This window comes from Leucoraja erinacea, chromosome 32, assembly GCF_028641065.1.
Source record: "Leucoraja erinacea ecotype New England chromosome 32, Leri_hhj_1, whole genome shotgun sequence".
Taxonomy (NCBI): Eukaryota; Metazoa; Chordata; class Chondrichthyes; order Rajiformes; family Rajidae; genus Leucoraja; species Leucoraja erinaceus.
In genome coordinates, this window is record NC_073408.1 from 18,637,783 (window position 1) to 18,655,049 (window position 17,267).

The following is a 17,267-nucleotide window of genomic DNA, read 5'->3' on the forward strand; positions in this document are numbered from 1 at the left end:
AGTGGGCATTATCATACTCCAAATACAAACACAGATTGTGGTGCAGGTGAGGCAGAGGTTCACCTGCACCTCCTCCGACCTCATCTGCTGCATCCGCTGTTCCAGTTGTCAACTTCTCTACATCGGCAAGGGCTCGGCGATCGCTTCGCTGAACACCTCCGCTCAGTCCGTCTTAACCAACCTGATCACCTGGTTGCTCAGCACCTCAACTCCCCCTCCAATTCACACTCTGACCTTTCTGTCCTGGACCTCCTCCATTGCCAGAGTGAGGCCCTGTGCAAATTGGAGGAACAGCACCTGATATTTCGCTTGGATATTTTACACCCCAGTGATACGAACATTGACTTCTCTAATTTTAGATCGCCTTTGCTTTCTCCCTCCTACCCCTCCCCCTTCCCAGTTCTCCCACAAGTCCTACTGTCTCCACCTACATCCTTTATTTCCCCCCTCCCCCACTCCCGACATCAGTCTGAAGAAGGGTCTCGACCCGATACGTCGCCAATTCCTTCTCCCCATAGATGCTGCCTCACCCGTTGAGTTTCTCCAGCATTTTTTGTCTCCCATAACTTCACTGTCTGCATGGAACTAATCCCATTTGATGTTGATGAGTCAAGATGCTGGTGACCTGTGGACACAGGACCCCTGTTATTCAAAGTGCTTGGGGTATTGTCACCTTGTTCTGGAGTTGATTTTAGAGGATTGATAACTCTTAGGATCTCTTCACCCCCCCCCCCCCCCCCAACAACGGTTCTCGTCTAACAACAATAATGCTTGCACGATACTGTTCCTTCTGTCCATTACAGCAGTAACTAAACCCTTCACCTTCCAGGTAAGTGATGCAGTCCTTGAGGCACTGACTGTCGGCTATTCAGCTGATCCCTGCTCCAATTTACTGAGGCATTGCAGTAATTTACTCCAGGTCTCTGAGCAACTCTGGCCATGACACATCTGGGTGCTCACTGCACCCTCTTGTTCAACTTCAGCCGTATGTTTTTAAAAAGACATTGTTCCCCTTCAACCCCCAGTCATCGACACAGAGATGGACAGGCAGCTGTTTGGACCGCCTCGTGAGGTATCTGCTAACTTTAGACTTTAGAAATGCAGCATGGAAACAGGCACTTCGGCCCATCGAGTCCGTGCTAACCACCGACTAGTGGTTAGTCTGAGTTCATTGAGTTAGATTTAGCTCTGAGGGCTAACGCAATCAAGGGATATGGGGAGAAAGCAGGAACGGGGTACTGATTTTGGATGATCAGCCGTGATGATATTGAATGGTGGTGCTCGAGGGGCCGAATGGCCTACTCCTGCACCTATTTTCTATGTTTCTATCTATGACTAACATTCACTTGCTGGAATGAAAGAGACTTTGCTCCCCAGGATGCCTCTAACACCGCAGCTGAATCTACACACACAGAGGATAGGCACTCACCCATTCATTAGTCTTCTGTAACACAGCGTGCAGCACAGCTGGAGCTGTGGCTCCATGTTAAATCCCACCAAAAAATCCGATGTCAGCAATTACGAAAGACACATTATCCGCAGAATTAGATGTCATTGCTTCTTCATTGGTAACGTTAATCCTTGAACTGCCTTAGTCATTGTTGCAAAAAAGAAAGGACACAGTGCTGGAGTAACTCAGCGGGTCAGGCAGCACCTCTGGAGAACATGTAATGGTGACAGTTCACGTTGAGACCCTTCTTCAGGCTGATTGTTGTGGAGGGGTGGGGGGAGAAAGCTGGAAGAGAGGTGGAGGTGGGACAAAGCCTGGCACATGATAGGTTTAGGGTCCAGTACCAAAACGTCACCTATATCTACTCTCCAAGGATACTGCCTGATCTGCTGAGTTACTTCAGAACTTTGAGTCTAAAACGTTAACCTGCCTCTGCAGTTCCTAGTGTCAACAATTATTATTTTTTTTTATTACCTCCTGCTTTGCTTAAACTTGTAAAATAGTTATTAAATCAAAATCTGCGAAATTCACTCAATCAATAGCATTAGGACATTATCCCATCTCTTCAGAGGCCAGAGGATATATTTGAACTCTGATCTCCCCTTGTGAATATGGCCAAATAACGTGATGGGCTGGGTTACACAGAGACCTCTGCAGTGTTGATCCCATCTGCTGACCATCCTCTTTCTCTCCTCTTCTCTCTACAGCTTCCTTTGCGTACACGCCAGCAGGTATGGTTATGCAGCCATTTCATGTTCACTCATAGTTTGAACTGTTTCCTTGTAATCTAAGTTCCAAAGTTCACAATTGTGAGGGAAAGCAAAAAAATGCTCCAAATGTCATGATATTCCTCAAGAGTAATAACTGCAGTCCACTTTTGACACAACAAAATACAGATGTGAGTAAAACACAAAGTGCTGGAGTAACTCAATGGGTCAGGCTGCACCTGCGGAGGGGATGGATAGGTGACATTTCGGGTCAAGGCCCTTCTTCAGACTGATTGTAGTAGGAGAGGAGAAAGCTGGAAAAGCGTTGGGGCAGGACTGTTTGAAGAAGGGTCCCGACCCGAAACGCCACCTATCCATTTTGTCCTGAGATGCTGCCTGACCCGCTGAGTTACTCCAGCATTTTGTGTCTACCTTTGTGGCAGACAAAGCCTGGCAGGTCAAAGGTAGATGCAGGTGAGGGGGGTTTGTTTGGCAGATGGGTGTAGTAAGCGACAAAGGTTAGAGGTAAAAAGAAAACAAAAAGGTGTCCAATCTGCCGTTTCTTGTGTTTTGAGCATGCAGGTGTATTTTCTTTTCGACAAACGCAAAGACAATACCTCAACCACAGAAGTTTAATGCATTCCTATTAAAAGAGCTGTAGTCTAATTCCTGGCTGTCATTTTAAATTAAATGATTTCTCTGCAAGGTTGCTCTTCAATCAATTATAGTCAGTGTATAAGAGCATGCTGTTGTGTTAAGAGCATGCTGGGAGAATTGAGCTATCGGGAAGGCAGATGACAAAATGGTCGTCTGTCAGCACTGAGCAGATAGCTGGTCAATAAAATGGATTTTCCTTTCAAAGAACCGCTGCGAGCGAAAAAAGTAGGGAAATAAATTAACATAGATCAATCAAAACATCAAAAGAATGAAAATCTAGTGATTTTTATTAGGTAAAATAATCCTAAAAGATGGATGGTTCAAAAATATGGAACAGATCCAGCTACCAAATATTGGAGATTCAGACTGTGCAGCATTTCTTTTGACAATGTTTATGAAATATTATCCAGAGGCACACTGTGGTGCAGATGACTAGTGCCTGGCACCCCTACTTGTTTGTTGAGTGCTGCATCATGTCTGTGCCCCACACCCAGTCCTTAGAGGCTTCAGAGCCCAGGCAAAAGTGAGACTGTTTCCCGAGGTAACGTTCAACCTTTTGGCCCTGTTTGGAGCCACACCCGGCAACAACATGCACCTGAAAATAGGTTGCACTCGAGGCTCAAATTGCCAACTGAATCGATTTGTTGGCAGCACATGGTCTTCTTCCAAATGGCTAACACACCAGTGCATGCAACACCAGTACAAGGTGTAACGTCGGACTCTGTGGTCCATTTGACTTGACTAGCTTTTGACACAACCAAATACAGATGTGCGAAAACACAAAGTTCTGGAGTAACTCGATGGGTCAGGCTGCATCTGTGGAGGGGATGGATAGGTGACATTTCGGGTCAAGGCCCTTCTTCAGACTGATTGTAGTAAGGGAGAAGAAAACTGGAAATTCGGAATGTTTTTTTTCCACCGAGTTCCCAACTGGGCCTGTGGCTATCCCCAAGCACGAGGAAGACTGATGACAGTGTCTGATGTGCAGAAACACATGTTGGTAGAATGGGCAATAACTAGTCCCCTTTAAAAAAAGACACAACATGCTGGAGTAACTCAGGGGGTCAGGCTGCAGCCCTGGAGAACATGGTTAGGCGATGTTTCGGGTCGGGACCCTACTTCAGACTCTGAGTTACTCCAGCACTTTTTGTCCTTTTTTTGTAAACCAGCATCTACAGTTACTTTCTTCTGCCACTAATCCCTTTATCATTATAAAGATTCACAGAACATTTGGTGCTGTATATTTTAACGTGCCTTTAGAAAATTGAAACAGGCATTGGTAATAAGAATTGGCAAAACTCTTTACAGTCAAATATCAAATGACCACATTTTGATAGTGTATCTTAGAACCCAAGAACATTGGAGGAGGAATGGAGGAGGAGGAGTAGGAGTAGGCCACTTAACCCTCACAAGGCTGCCATACCTTCCACTCTGATGATGGCTGATCTTTGCTGCTCTCTACTATGCCTGGTCCCCATATCCCTCAAGTCCTCATTTTTTTTAACAATCTGACCTCCACCACACTCAGGGGCAGAGAATTTCAGAGATTCACCACCATCTGAGAGAAGAAATGTCTTGAGTGGCATTGGTTGAGGTATAAGGAATGCCCGCCCAGGACACTGGGAGGAATTGCTCTGCTTTTATTCAAATAGTGCAAAAAGATCTTTGACAGGACATTTTGTGGGAGGATGAGTGGGCCCCGGTTTAACATCTCATCCAACAGTAAACAAGTTCAGCACTGAAGTGTTGGTCTTCTCTATGAGTGCAGATTTTCACAGTTACATCTGAACATATAAGCCTGTAACTCGGGCACAAGTATGCTGCGCTCTTTGTTAGTGTGAGGAGGCAGTCCCAAATTATCATTGATCAGCAGGAAATCAGATAGGAAATTCCCAGACCTTTGTAAATTGGGAATGGATTGATGGTCACTTTTGGTTTGCCTTTCTTAGAAGTTGCCCTTGGTGAACAATGGTGCCAGCATTATGTTGCATTCTGCACTGGATTAGGCTAAACCGTGTATACTTGATGGTGTATTTTCACCCTTCTGTTGTGTGTATTCACCACGCTTTAAGAATGTTGTAAAGTTTTAACTGGTCTTTCCTTTCATGCAGTAGCATTTCCACCCGCTGAGGGTGCAGGCATCACCAATAGCAGGTAATTTAGAATCAATTCATTCCAAAAAAAAAAATTCAAGCAGTAGCTATTAAGTTGTGACACCGAGCTGTGGTATTCACCTGCTGAAATGTTCTCCCAGGCCAGGAATCCTGAACGCAAATGTCACCAACTACCCCTGGCTGGCGGACTCGTGGCCAGCTTCCAACCTGATGCACAACAGCAATGGAAAGGAAACCTCTGCCAGCTCCTGTATAGCAAAACACGAAGCCACTGAACGGTTCTACAATGGTGAGTGAGGTGATGAGTTTGTGCAGTGTCTGCAGATGCAGACAGATTTAAGGGTGGCACAGTGGTAGAGTTGCTGACTTACAATGCCAGGGACCTGGGTTTGATCCTGAACTCGGGTGCTGTCTGTACGGAGTTTGTACGTTCTCCCCGTGACCGCGTGGGTTTCTCCGAGATCGTCGGTTTCTTTCCACATTCCAAACACGTACAGGTTTGTAGGTTAATTGGCTTGGTATACATGTAAATTGTCCCTAATGTGTGTAGGATATTGTTTGTGTGTGGGGATCTCTGGTCTGCATGGACTTGATGGGCCGAAAGGCCTGTTTCTGCGCTGTATCTCTAAACTAAACTAAGCTAAATTAAAAGATGTGTGTAGCTTTTGAATATGATATCCCATAAGCAATGGCCCACGTTACAGAGATGTGTGAGTGAGCACACTTGGAGGGTGGGAGAAGCCACATTCATGGAGACTATCGGGTGTTTCAGTGGTCACGGCTTTTTGATGAATGGACACGGTTCCCGACAGGCAGTGCAGCAACATGGAAAGTTATTTCTTCAAGCCTAGATAGAATGGATGTGGAGAGGATGTTTCTCTAGTGCGAGAATCTTGGACCAGAGGCCATAGCCTCAGACTTAAAGGACGTACGTTTAGAAAGAAGATGAGGAGACATCATGCCTCACCCTCACACAATCCCACTCACCCTCAATAACATTTAATTTAATGTTTTTATATTGATTTAATAACACCAAAACCAATGACATATAATCAGTTGCAGAAAGCTCCCTGTTGGGCTCAGTCCCCCCCCCCCCCCTTCAGGCAAGAGGTATAGAAGTGTGAAAACACACTTCCAAATTCATGGACAATTTCTTCTCAACTGTTATCAGGTAACTGAACCGTCCTACCAACGACTGGTCCTGAGCTACTATCTACCTCATTGGATACCCTCGGACTATCTTTGACTTTACTGGACTTTATCTTGTACTAAACTTTATTCATTTCATTCCCTTTATCATGTATCTGTACACTGTGGAAGGCGTGATTGTAATAAAGTATTGCCTTTCCACTGTAGACAAAAATGCTGGAGAAACTCAGCGGGTGAGGCAGCATCTGTGGAGCGAAGGAAATAGGCAACATTTTGGGCCAAAACCCTTCTTCAGACCGATGTGATGGTGGGGCGGGAAGAAGAAAGGAAGAGGAGGAGCCAGAGGGCTAGAGGGAGAGCTGAGAAGGGGAGGAGACAGTAAGGACTACCTGAAATTAGAGAAGTCAATGTTCATACCGCTGGGGTACAAACTGTCAAAGTGAAATATGAGGTGCTGCTCCTCCAATTTCCAGTGGTCCTCACTCTGACCATGGAGGAGGCCCAGGACAGAAAGGTTGGATTTGGAATGGGAGGGGGAGTTGAAGTGCTGAGCAACGGGAGATCAGGCTGGTATTGCCTTTGCTCTGACTGGTTAGCACACAACTAAATCTTTTCACCGTGCTTCTGTACACGTGACAATAAACTAAACTCAAACTCAGCTCAAGCCATTGTAGCACTCTGACCCTTGTCCTCCATTGCATCAGTGAGTTTGCCCTGTAAATGGGTGATAGGACATCATGACAGACAGTCCCCTGTCACTGCCGCTCCCCCGCACTGGTCAGAAAGCACAAACCAAGGTTGTGCAAGTGCCTGTTGATATCTTTTTCATGTCACAGGGAGAACATGGAGTCAGGGGGAGAATGTGCAAACTCCACCCAGGCAGCACCCGAGCTCAGGATCGAACACCGGTCTCTGGCGCTATGAGACAGTGGCTCTGCCAGCTGCCCCACTGTGTCACCCAACTTCGGGATAATGGGATGAGAATGCTATGGTTATGCAATGGCAGCCATTAACCTGTGCCATCACAACACAGTGCCAGCCTTTCATATTCCCATGTACTCTGGCTCATTATTAAGGTCCCAACTTCAGATGGGATTGTCCGGAAATGTATCTTGTCACCCCAAGAAATCATCTTTGCCTGAACCCCGAAATATCTCCAATAGTCCCAGTTGTTTTAAGATATTCATGTGAAGAATTCCCAAGTCAATTGATTGTTACAAAATGCTGGAGTAACACAGCAGGACAAGCAGCATCTCTGGAGAGATGGAATGGGTGGCGTTTCGGGTCGAGACCCTTCTTCAGACTTCGACCAGAAACGTTGTCCGTTCCTGTCCCACTGAGTTGCTCCAGCATTGTGTGTCTATCTTCGGTGTAAACCAGCACGTCCAGTTCCTTCCTACTCAGTAGATTGCTGATTTCTGCAGTTCCCCCAGGCAACATTACAACCATCACGATTTGTTTTATTCCCTTCTGTGCCTCAATCCAGATGCCGGTATTTCCAACTACATTGCTCAGACGGAAAAGTTTGGCACAATTACGTCTGACGGGCCCATCTACAGCACCATCGACTCCGCCAGTGACGAGTTGCGCACGTTCAATGGGGCTTTCCCGAATCAGCAGACCACGCTCTACGCAAGCACTCCCGTGGTGCCCCTCGGAGTCCAGAACCAGTACACAGCAGACCCTGTCAATGGACACTGGGGTGCCCAGCCTGGACCTTCCAACACCCAGTATTCCCAGCCCGAGCGCGGCCGACAAGAAGCCGGTGAGCTGTTTGACAATTGGCAGAATGTTGCCAAATTTGTTTGGTTTAGTTTAGAGATACAGCGCGGAAATAGGCCCTTCGGTCCACGGCGACCTGCAATCCCCACACATTAACACTATCCTACACACACTAGAGACAATTTTTTACATTTACCAAGCCAATTTACCTACAAACCTCTACATCCTTGGAGTGTGGGAGGAAACCGAAGGTCTCGGAGAAAACCCACGCGGTCACAGGGAGAATGTACAAACTCTGTACAGACAGCATCCGTAGTCGGGATTTAACCAGGGTCTGCGGTGCTGCAAGCGCTGTAAGGCAGCAACTCTATCGATTTGCTTTGAACCAAAGATAGACACAAACGCTGGATTTACTCAGCGGGCCAGGCAGCACCTCTGGAATAGGAATAGGTGACGTTTCGGATCGAGGCCCTTCTCCGACTGAGAATCAAGGGAAAGGGAAAAGAGAGATATCAAAAGAAAATAGAACAAATGAATGAAAGATATGCAATAAAGCAACAATGATCAAGGAAAGGTGGAGCCCACAATGGTCCATTGTTGGCAGTGGAGTGGGTGATAACGAGTTATACAGACAGTGAAACTCAACAGGACAGTAGTGAAACTAGTATGATGACTAGTTAGAGAAATCAATATTCATACCTCTGGGGTGTAAGCTGACAAAGCAAAATATGAAGTGCTGTTCCGCCAATTTGCATTTGGCCTCAGTGACAATGGAGGAGGCCCTGGACAGTGAACCATGTTGGAAACCAGTTAAAAGACAAAGGGATACAAGATTGGTGAGACCTTGTGGTTTCCCAGTCCATTTTGGTTTGCTCATGATGTGCAGCATATTGGTGGAGATCAGGGCCCAGCAAATCGTGAAGCAGGAATCCTGGTCAGCATGCAATGCAGTTCATTTTCCATCAAGCCAAGTCTCTTTTTCCTTGTACCTTCCCAAACTAGAGTGACACAGGAATCCTACCACTACCTGTTTAGTTTAGTTTAGTTTAGTAGATACAGCGCGGAAACAGGCCCTTCGGTCCGCGCTGACCTGCAATCTCCGCACATTAACACTATCCTACACACTTGGGACAATTTACATTTATACCAAGCCAATTAGCCTACAAACCCGTACATCTTTGGAGTGTGGGAGGAAACCAGACCTTCCTGGCGAATCCTCACGTAGGTAATGGGGAGACCATAAAAACTCCGCACAGACAGCACCCGTAATTTGGATCAAACCCAAGTCTCTGGCACCGTAAGGCAGCAACTCAACCGCTCCACCACCTACTGCAGAGCCAAATTGATAGTCAAATAGAGCAGGGGAGAAACAGATCAGCTCATTCAGCCCATCAAGCCTGTTCTGTCCTCACTCCATGGTTGACCTTTACTCCATATCTCAAAAAGATCAGCCATGTTTGAATGGCTGAGCAGACTCGATAGGCCGAACGGCCTAGTTCTGCTCCTGTATCTTATTCACGGGGCCTTTCATCGGCCGGCGGGGGTTTCAACATCGGGAGCCTCGATCGCCTCGATGCAGCCCTTAGAAAGCATCTGATAAAGTCCGGATTACATAACATGGGGGGGATCGTCCCCCACCTCTCAAAGCTTGTCCCCCCCCCCAGTTGGAGCCGGCTGCGGTTTCCTCCCACATACCAAAGATGTGCAGGTGTGTAGCTTAATTGGCTGCTGTAAATTTTCCCTGGTGTCTAGGATAGAACTAGTGTAAGGAGATCATTGGTCGGTACAGACTCGGCGGGCCAAAGGGCCTGTTTCCACACTGTATCTTTCAACTTAGCTAAACTAAACTAAACTAAACTAAAGAGGAATAACTACTTGGGTAAGGTGGCCAATAGATCAAGACAGGTCTGTGTCCATGAAGGAGAAGGGGTGAAAATGAACTAATGCTAAGATGTAAGAGCTAACGTGTTTTGCTGAATAATATTATTCATTTCGAGTGAATCTCACCATGTCACTGAAATATCTGAAAATGATCAATGTGATGATTTATTGCGGTGAATGAATGATCTCATAAACACAGCCGTCATCCTTCAGCGATGACTTACCACAAACAGTAATGAGATGACTGGTTAATCAATAGCATTGGTCAGTCAGAAGGAAACACTTACTCGCACGGTGCAAGAATCAGGACTCTTTGAAATCCACCTGAATAGGGGGTCAATTATCTTTTAGAAACATAGAAAACATAGAAACATAGAAAATAGGTGCAGGAGTAGGCCATTCGGCCCTTCGAGCCTGCACCCGCCATTCAATATGATCATGGCTGATCATCCAACTCGGTATCCTGTACTTGCCTTCTCTCCATACCCCCTGATCCCTTTAGCCACAAGGGCCACATCTAACTCCCTCTTAAATATAGTCAATGAACTGGCCTCAAATACCTTCTGCGGGAGAGAATTCCACAGATTCACCACTCTCTGTGTGAAAAATGTTTTCCTCATCTCGGTCCTAAAAGATTTCCCCCTTATCCTTAAATTGTGACCCCTTGTTCTGGACTTCCCCAACATCGGGAACAATCTTCCTGCATCTAGCCTGTCCAACCCCTTAAGAATTTTGTAGGTTTCTATAAGATCCCCCCTCAATCTTCTAAATTCTAGCGAGTACAAACTGAGTGTATCCAGTCTTTCTTCATATGAAAGTCCTGACATCCCAGGAATCAGTCTGGTGAACCTTCTCTGTACTCCCTCTATGGCAAGAATGTCTTTCCTCAGATTAGGAGACCAAAACTGTACGCAATACTTCAAGTGTGGTCTCACCAAGACCCTTGGTGTCTCACCCCAAAGGGTCCACTGATCCAGTTCACCTGAAGGATTCAATGGTTCACTGGTTCAATGGTGTTTTTATTGTCATGTGTGCAAAGTCTAAACGTGCAGCAAAATTCATTTCTGAAGGTGCAGTGGGGATAATGTATAGGAATCTGACAAATCCATGCCATAGTCAATTGGGCAGTGATTGCTGAAAGATACAGCCTGTATACACGGTGGCACAGTGGTGTATCTGTAACGTTGCTGCCTCACAGCACCAGGGACCCGGATTCGATCCTGATCATGGGTGCTGTCTGTAAGGAGTTTGTACGTTCTCCCCGTGACCCGTGTGGGTTTTCCCCAGAAGCACCGGTTTCCTCCCACACTCCACAGACGTACAGGTTTGGAGGCTAATTGACTTGGTATAAAATGTAAATTTGTCCCGAGTGTGTGTTAGTGTGGAGTGTGGGGATCGCAGGTCGGTCTGGACTCGGTGGGCCGAAGGGCCTGTTTTACGTGCTGTATCTCTGAACTAAACTGAACATATACCTATTGGATGACGGACGGGCCAGCGGTGGGTGCCGGTGGTTGGTCAAGGACCCGCCGCCGAGACGAAAGAGGGTCCCGACATGGGGGGGGGGGCACCAAAAACAAAGAGGGGCCATTGGGGACCATATTTGAACACTTGTAGCTTTGTCACCACCCTAGACATGGCGACCCTCTGCCTATTTTGCGTACGGTATGTAAAGCAAGGAATTTCACTGTGACATGCCACATGTGATCATAAAATATCAATGAATCAACCAACCAAATATCTCCGTTCTCATTGCCACAGGTGGGAAAACCGGCAAGCAGAAACTGAATGCCAAGTCAGTGAAGGCCACACCTCTGAACTGGACAGACTTGCTGCCACCGCCACCACCCAGCGTGGATATAGACTCCTACGATGATGACGAGGAGCTGGAGTATGGGTATGCGAGTGTTCACTGTCGATCTACTCAAGTGTTAGACAAAAGCCTGTGCAGGCTAAGATATTTGCCCTCTCAGCCTGAAAATTCCAGGATGTTCTGGTGCGTGTTTAAAGCACAAGGCAGGCCTCATTCAGATTAGGCGGCACAGTGGTGCATTTGTTCGAGCTGCTGCCTCACAGTACCAATCCCATCCCTTATGAAGAAGAGATCCTCTCAGAGGAAGGCGTTTGACCCGAAACGTCACCTATTCCTTTTCTCCAGAGATACTGCCTGACCCACTGAGTTACTCCAGCATTTTCTGTCTATCTCTTCTGTCGGCTGTATAGTGGTTGTAAGTCCTCCCTGTGACCACATGGGTTTGTTTCAAATGACCCAGTTCTCTCCCAAGGGTTAGTAAGCAAATTTGCCACAGTAAATCCCATCCAGTGTGTTAGCAAGTGGTAGGAACTGGAGAGAATACATGGCTATTAGTTTAGAGATGCAGCGCAGAAACAGGCCCTTCAACCCATCGACTATCTGCTGACAAGTTGTACTCGCACACTTGCACTATCCTACACACACGAGGGACAATTTACAATGATACCAAACCAATTAGCCTCCAAACCTGTACGTCTTTGAGGTGGGGAAGGAAACGGGAGGTCCCGGCGAAAACCCATGCAAGTCACAGGGAGAACGCACAAACTCCGTACAGACATGCACTCACAGTCAGGATCTAACTCGGGTCTCTGGTGCTGTAAGGCAGCAACTCAACTGTTGTCAATGATTGATGGATATGCACAGGCAGATGAGATTAATTTAAGCTGGTATCATATTTGACACAGATGCTGGGCTGAAGGGCCCATTCCGTGTGCTGTACTGTTCTATGTTCCATGTTAAGATATTGGATGAATTCAAGATATTGATGTATTTAAGAGAGTGTTAGATATAGCTCTGAGGGCTAATGGAATCAAGCGATATGGGGAGAAAGCAGGAACGGGGTACTGATTGTGGATGATCAGCCATGGTCACATTGAATGGCGGTACTTGCTCGAAGGGCCGAATGGCCTACGTCGCCTATGTAACTTACACCTCTATGTTGAGAGTAAGGTGTATTCATATTTTCCATTTAAAGCCCTGGTGTTGATGACTGGTGTCCCCCACTCCCTGAGAGAACCTACTTGGTGGAGGGGGCGAGTGAGGAGGAAGGTCCCCCTCCGCCCCCTCGAGGAGAGGCATCATCGCCGGCCACCTCCTACGGGCAACAGTCCACAGCGACACTAACACCATCGCCTCGAGAGGAAGCGCGTTCATCAGGGCACGGCGTGACTGAGGATATCCCAAGGCTTCATCAGTTTGAGATTCCACATTTACATCGGTGAGCATGTTTGCGGACTGGTTATTGCACAGGTCCACCACTGATTCTCCGGCAACTGATGGTCTGGCACCTTCTTTAACCGGGACAGAATTACGAGAGGTACCACTCGCAATCCCCCCTCCCCCGGAAGTCCCTCGACAATGCGGCGCCTGGGCCACGTGAAGCAGCTGATCTCAACCTCATTAGGACTTCCACGGCTGGACCTCTGATTAGCGGGACGACTTTACCCCCTGCAGCCGGGTCTCTGGAAGTCCAGCCCGGCCGGAGCCAGCAGATCTGTTCACATAGCCTGCTTTGGCTGGCTGGTATCTCAGCCCCTTCCCCAGTGGCCGAAATGGTCTGTTCCAATACCGTTCATCTCTTGGAGACCCCGACCTCTGATGGTCCAGCAAAACGGATAGTCCGGGAAGGCTCTGGAACCAAACGTGCTGGAAAATCGGTGATGGACCTGTATTTATAAACTGCAGCAACAGCAAACACTGCAGTGAGGATATCAGGGAAAAGATATTAGGAAATAGCAGAAAGTAATTGATGGACTAATATTGGTACTTCTGTCAATGTTTTACATTGGTATCTCTGTCCTCAATCACCTCTGGCCTCTTGCACATTCCTAGTTTACAACACTCCGCCATTGACAGTAGTGTCTTAAGTCATCAAAGCAACAAACTCTATCATTCCCTCCCTAAACCGCTTCCTGCCTCTCAATCCCTCCTCCTTTGGATTGCCACGTTAAACCTCTGCCTTTGATAAGGCTTCAATGGGGCATATTTATTACAATAGGAGCGCTATTTTGAACCTGAGCCACATCATTGTTAGTTAAAACATTTCACCTCTGTACTTTTCTTGTGGATAGGACGTGGATGGGTGGGTCAATAAAAAATGGACGCGCTTCTCTTCCAACAATAAATTGCTTTGCAAATGGCGGCAGGGTGGCGCAGCAGTAGAGTTGCTGCCTTACAGCGCTTGCAGCGCCGGGGACCCGGGTTCGAACCGGACTACGGGTGCTGTCCGTACCGAGTTTGTATATTCTCCCCGTGACATGCGTGGGTTTTCCCCGAGATCTTCAGTTTCCTCCCACACTCCAAAGATGTACAGTTTTGTAGGTTAATTGGCCTGGTATAAGTGTAAATTGTCCTTAGTGTGTGTTGGATACTGTTAATGTGCGGGGATCGCTGGTCGGTGTGGTGTGGGCCGAAGGGCCCTGTTTCCGCGCTGTATCTCTAAACTAAATTAAACGAAAAAAAAAAATCAATTGGTGCTTTAAAGAATAGACGCAGGTCCCTTTAAAAAAAACTGCTTCCTCACTGTTCAATATTCTCCCCAGAAAACTGACACTCAATCCTGAATCAATCAAATTGTTTTAATTGAACAAATTCGGCATAAACAGAACAGAAGAGATATGTAATGTGGTTGTTGAAGGTAATGAGACTTTTGATAGAACAAATAATGGGCAATTATTTCTATGGGTGGATAAGGCACTAACCAATGGCGGCTGCCTGACAATAATTGGCTGCGGAGACAGACGGGGGAATCGGGTAATGTTTGTTTAATGCTGTGTGATGCTCTGATGTGAATGGACTGCCTGAAAGGGAGCTGGAGGCAGTTTCCAATACAATAAACATTACAAAGGGAAGAGGAGAAATATTTAAAGGGGAAGAATTTATGAGGAAAGACCAAGGGTTAGGAGCTAATTGGGTAGATTTGTCAAAGGTGATTCAACCATGTGAGCAGAATTAATTTTTTATTGTGTTTAATGATTTTATTAGTCTTTTGTGATTATTGCTGGAGAAAACGCAGCCTTTAATAATCTGGAGGCCTCAACTCAGCCTTTAATAATCTGGAGGCCTCAACTCAGCCTTTAATAATCTGGAGGCCTCAACTCAGCCTTTAATAATAATTCCCAAGCTCAACTAATAATAATAATTCCCAATTAGTTAATAACAATAATAACAATAATAACAGCCCCCCCCCCCCCCCCCCCCCCCCCCATTGATAAAAATACATCTATTGACCCCAGGTTACATCACTGATGATGTGTTCAGGAGCATCAATAGATACATTTTTATCAATGGAGGGGAGGAAGGTGGAGAGGAGGTGGTGCCTTAAGGGTGTCTCCTGTCTATACTCTTATGGGAATCTACCTCAATATGACGGGAGACATAAGGAACTGCAGATGCTGGTTTACCAAAACAAACACAAAATGCTGGATTAACTCAGTGGGTCAGTCAGCATCACTGGAGGATCTCGATAGGTGGCATTTCTGGTCGGGCCCATTCTTCAGACTGATTGCAGTAGGGACGAGGCAGCTGGGATGGGGGAACAGACTGGGGGGCCAGTGAGGGTCTGGGGGGCTGTGAGGGAGGGGGCAAACGGATGGGGAGGGGCTGGGGGAAACGAAGGCTGACGATGAGAGAGCTAGATAGGACTCTTAAAGAGAGCGGAGTCGGGGGATATGGGAAGAAGGCAGGAACGGGGTACTGATTGGGGATGATCAGCCATGGTCACATTGAATGGCGGTGCTGGCTCGTAGGGCCGAAAGGCCTACTCCTGCACCTATTGACTATTGCCTATTTTCTAGGTGAGGGCTGGAAAAAGTGCGGCAAGACATAGGTAGATGTAGGTGAGGGGTAATTGGCAGATGGGTGGACAAAGGCTACAGATGAAAAGAACACTAAAGAGTTTAAGATAAGGAGAGATGGGTGAAATGTGAAGCCAGAGGAAGGGATATAGGTGGAAGGGTAGAGAGAAGAAGGGGAGAGGGATAGTGGGAAAAATGTGTGTGCACCCAGGTGAGACAGAGGGAAGAGTTGCGGAGGGGGGGGGGGGGGGAAGAATAGGGGTGTTACCTACAATTGAAGTATTTAATGTTCATGGCATTGCGCTGTAAACTATGCAAGCGGAATATGAGGTGCTGTTCCTCCAGTTTGCGTGTGGCCCCACTCTAGCAATGGAAGAGGCCCAGGACAGAAAGGGTCAGTTTGGGAATGGAAAATTGAGTTAAAATGGTTTGCAACTGGGAGATCCAACAGGCCCACACAGAAGGATATGACAGGAGCTGTTTATAAGGGCAGTTTAATGTTTAATGTTTTATGTGTCATTCCTAACTGTCACTGTATGTCATGTTGTCACTTGCGGGCGGAGCACCAAGGCAATTTCCTTGTATGTGAATTTAATTCCTTGTATGTGAATATGCCAATAAACGTATTCATTCATTCATTCATTCATTCACATTCGTCAGTTGAGCTGTCTGAATATAATTGTGGGGCTTGGCTGATTTATTCTGTGTTGGTGCTCTCCACTCATCTTTCAGGAGACTCCCAGTGGGCCCAGTCCCTCTGCCCAGACCTCCAACCCCTCCGCCATCGCAGAGCCACTCAAGCGGGAATGGGAACGAGGCTGCCACAGAGACAGCGGGCCCCCATCGGCATGGGCACAAACGCAACCCGAGCCAGACTATGATCAACAGCAGTGAGAACGTCAACGTACCTGGAGCAGGTGAGGCACGCCACTCCTTTATGGATGGTAGAAGCAACAGCCTTTATTCCCGTAAAGCAAAGGTGGGCATAGGCCACAATCAGGGCACCCCAGTGACACAGCTAATCGAGTAAGAAGGAACCACCAATGGTGGTTTACACCAAAGGTAGACACAAAATGCGGGAGTAACGCAGCGGGTTAGGCAGCAGCTCTGGAGAAATAGAATAGGTGATGTTTCGGGTCGAGACCCTTCTTCAGTCTGAGGAAGGGTCTTGACCCAAAACGTCACCTATTCCTTTATCTAGAGATGCTGCCTGACCCGCTGAGTTACTCCAGCATTTTTTGTCTGTCTTCAGCACAGCTAGTAGAGTTGCCCAATCACCGCACTGGCGAGCTGGCTTCAACCCTAACCTCTGCTTCTGTATGTGTGGAGTTTGCACGTTCTTCCTGTGAGGGTTTCCTCCAGGTGCACTGCCACATCCTTCCACATCCCAAAGACACAAAGGTTGATCGGTTAATAGTCCACTCTAAATCATCCCGTGTATGGAGATGAATGGTAAAATCTTGGGGGGGGGGGGGGGGGGGGGTGGAGAAGAATGTGGGGAGAATTAAAATGAATGTTAATGGCTGACTCAGTGGGCCGAAGGGCCTGTGCCCATGCTGCATGATTCTATGACTATTCTTTGCTTCACAAAAGGACATATGACAGTTTTGCAGCAGATACCCTTTTAACCTGTTTAAAACTAGTTGTGATCTGGATTAAATGACATTGCATGGAGGGCAAGCCATTGATGGAGAATTCTCAGTCCAATTTTGTAATCAATATTTTGCATTGGTGTTCAATGTAGCCACAAATCAATAAACC

General features: G+C 46.9%; 1 protein-coding gene across 7 annotated transcripts in view; it reads left to right on the forward strand.

Moving 5' to 3' along the window:
* Positions 1-17,267, forward strand: part of robo3 (roundabout, axon guidance receptor, homolog 3 (Drosophila)) — a 472,426-nt gene that overhangs the window by 430,338 nt on the left and 24,821 nt on the right. For 5 of the 7 annotated variants that reach the window (XM_055660827.1, XM_055660830.1, XM_055660828.1 and 2 more), the window contains exons 18-24: positions 2,158-2,181; positions 4,926-4,968; positions 5,069-5,217; positions 7,564-7,842; positions 11,439-11,574; positions 12,686-12,928; positions 16,239-16,423. In XM_055660827.1, the coding sequence (XP_055516802.1) occupies positions 2,158-2,181; positions 4,926-4,968; positions 5,069-5,217; positions 7,564-7,842; positions 11,439-11,574; positions 12,686-12,928; positions 16,239-16,423 (1,059 nt within the window). The remainder of the gene's footprint in view (positions 1-2,157; positions 2,182-4,925; positions 4,969-5,068; positions 5,218-7,563; positions 7,843-11,438; positions 11,575-12,685; positions 12,929-16,238; positions 16,424-17,267) is intronic. The other 2 variants (XM_055660825.1, XM_055660829.1) reach the window with 2 other exon arrangements.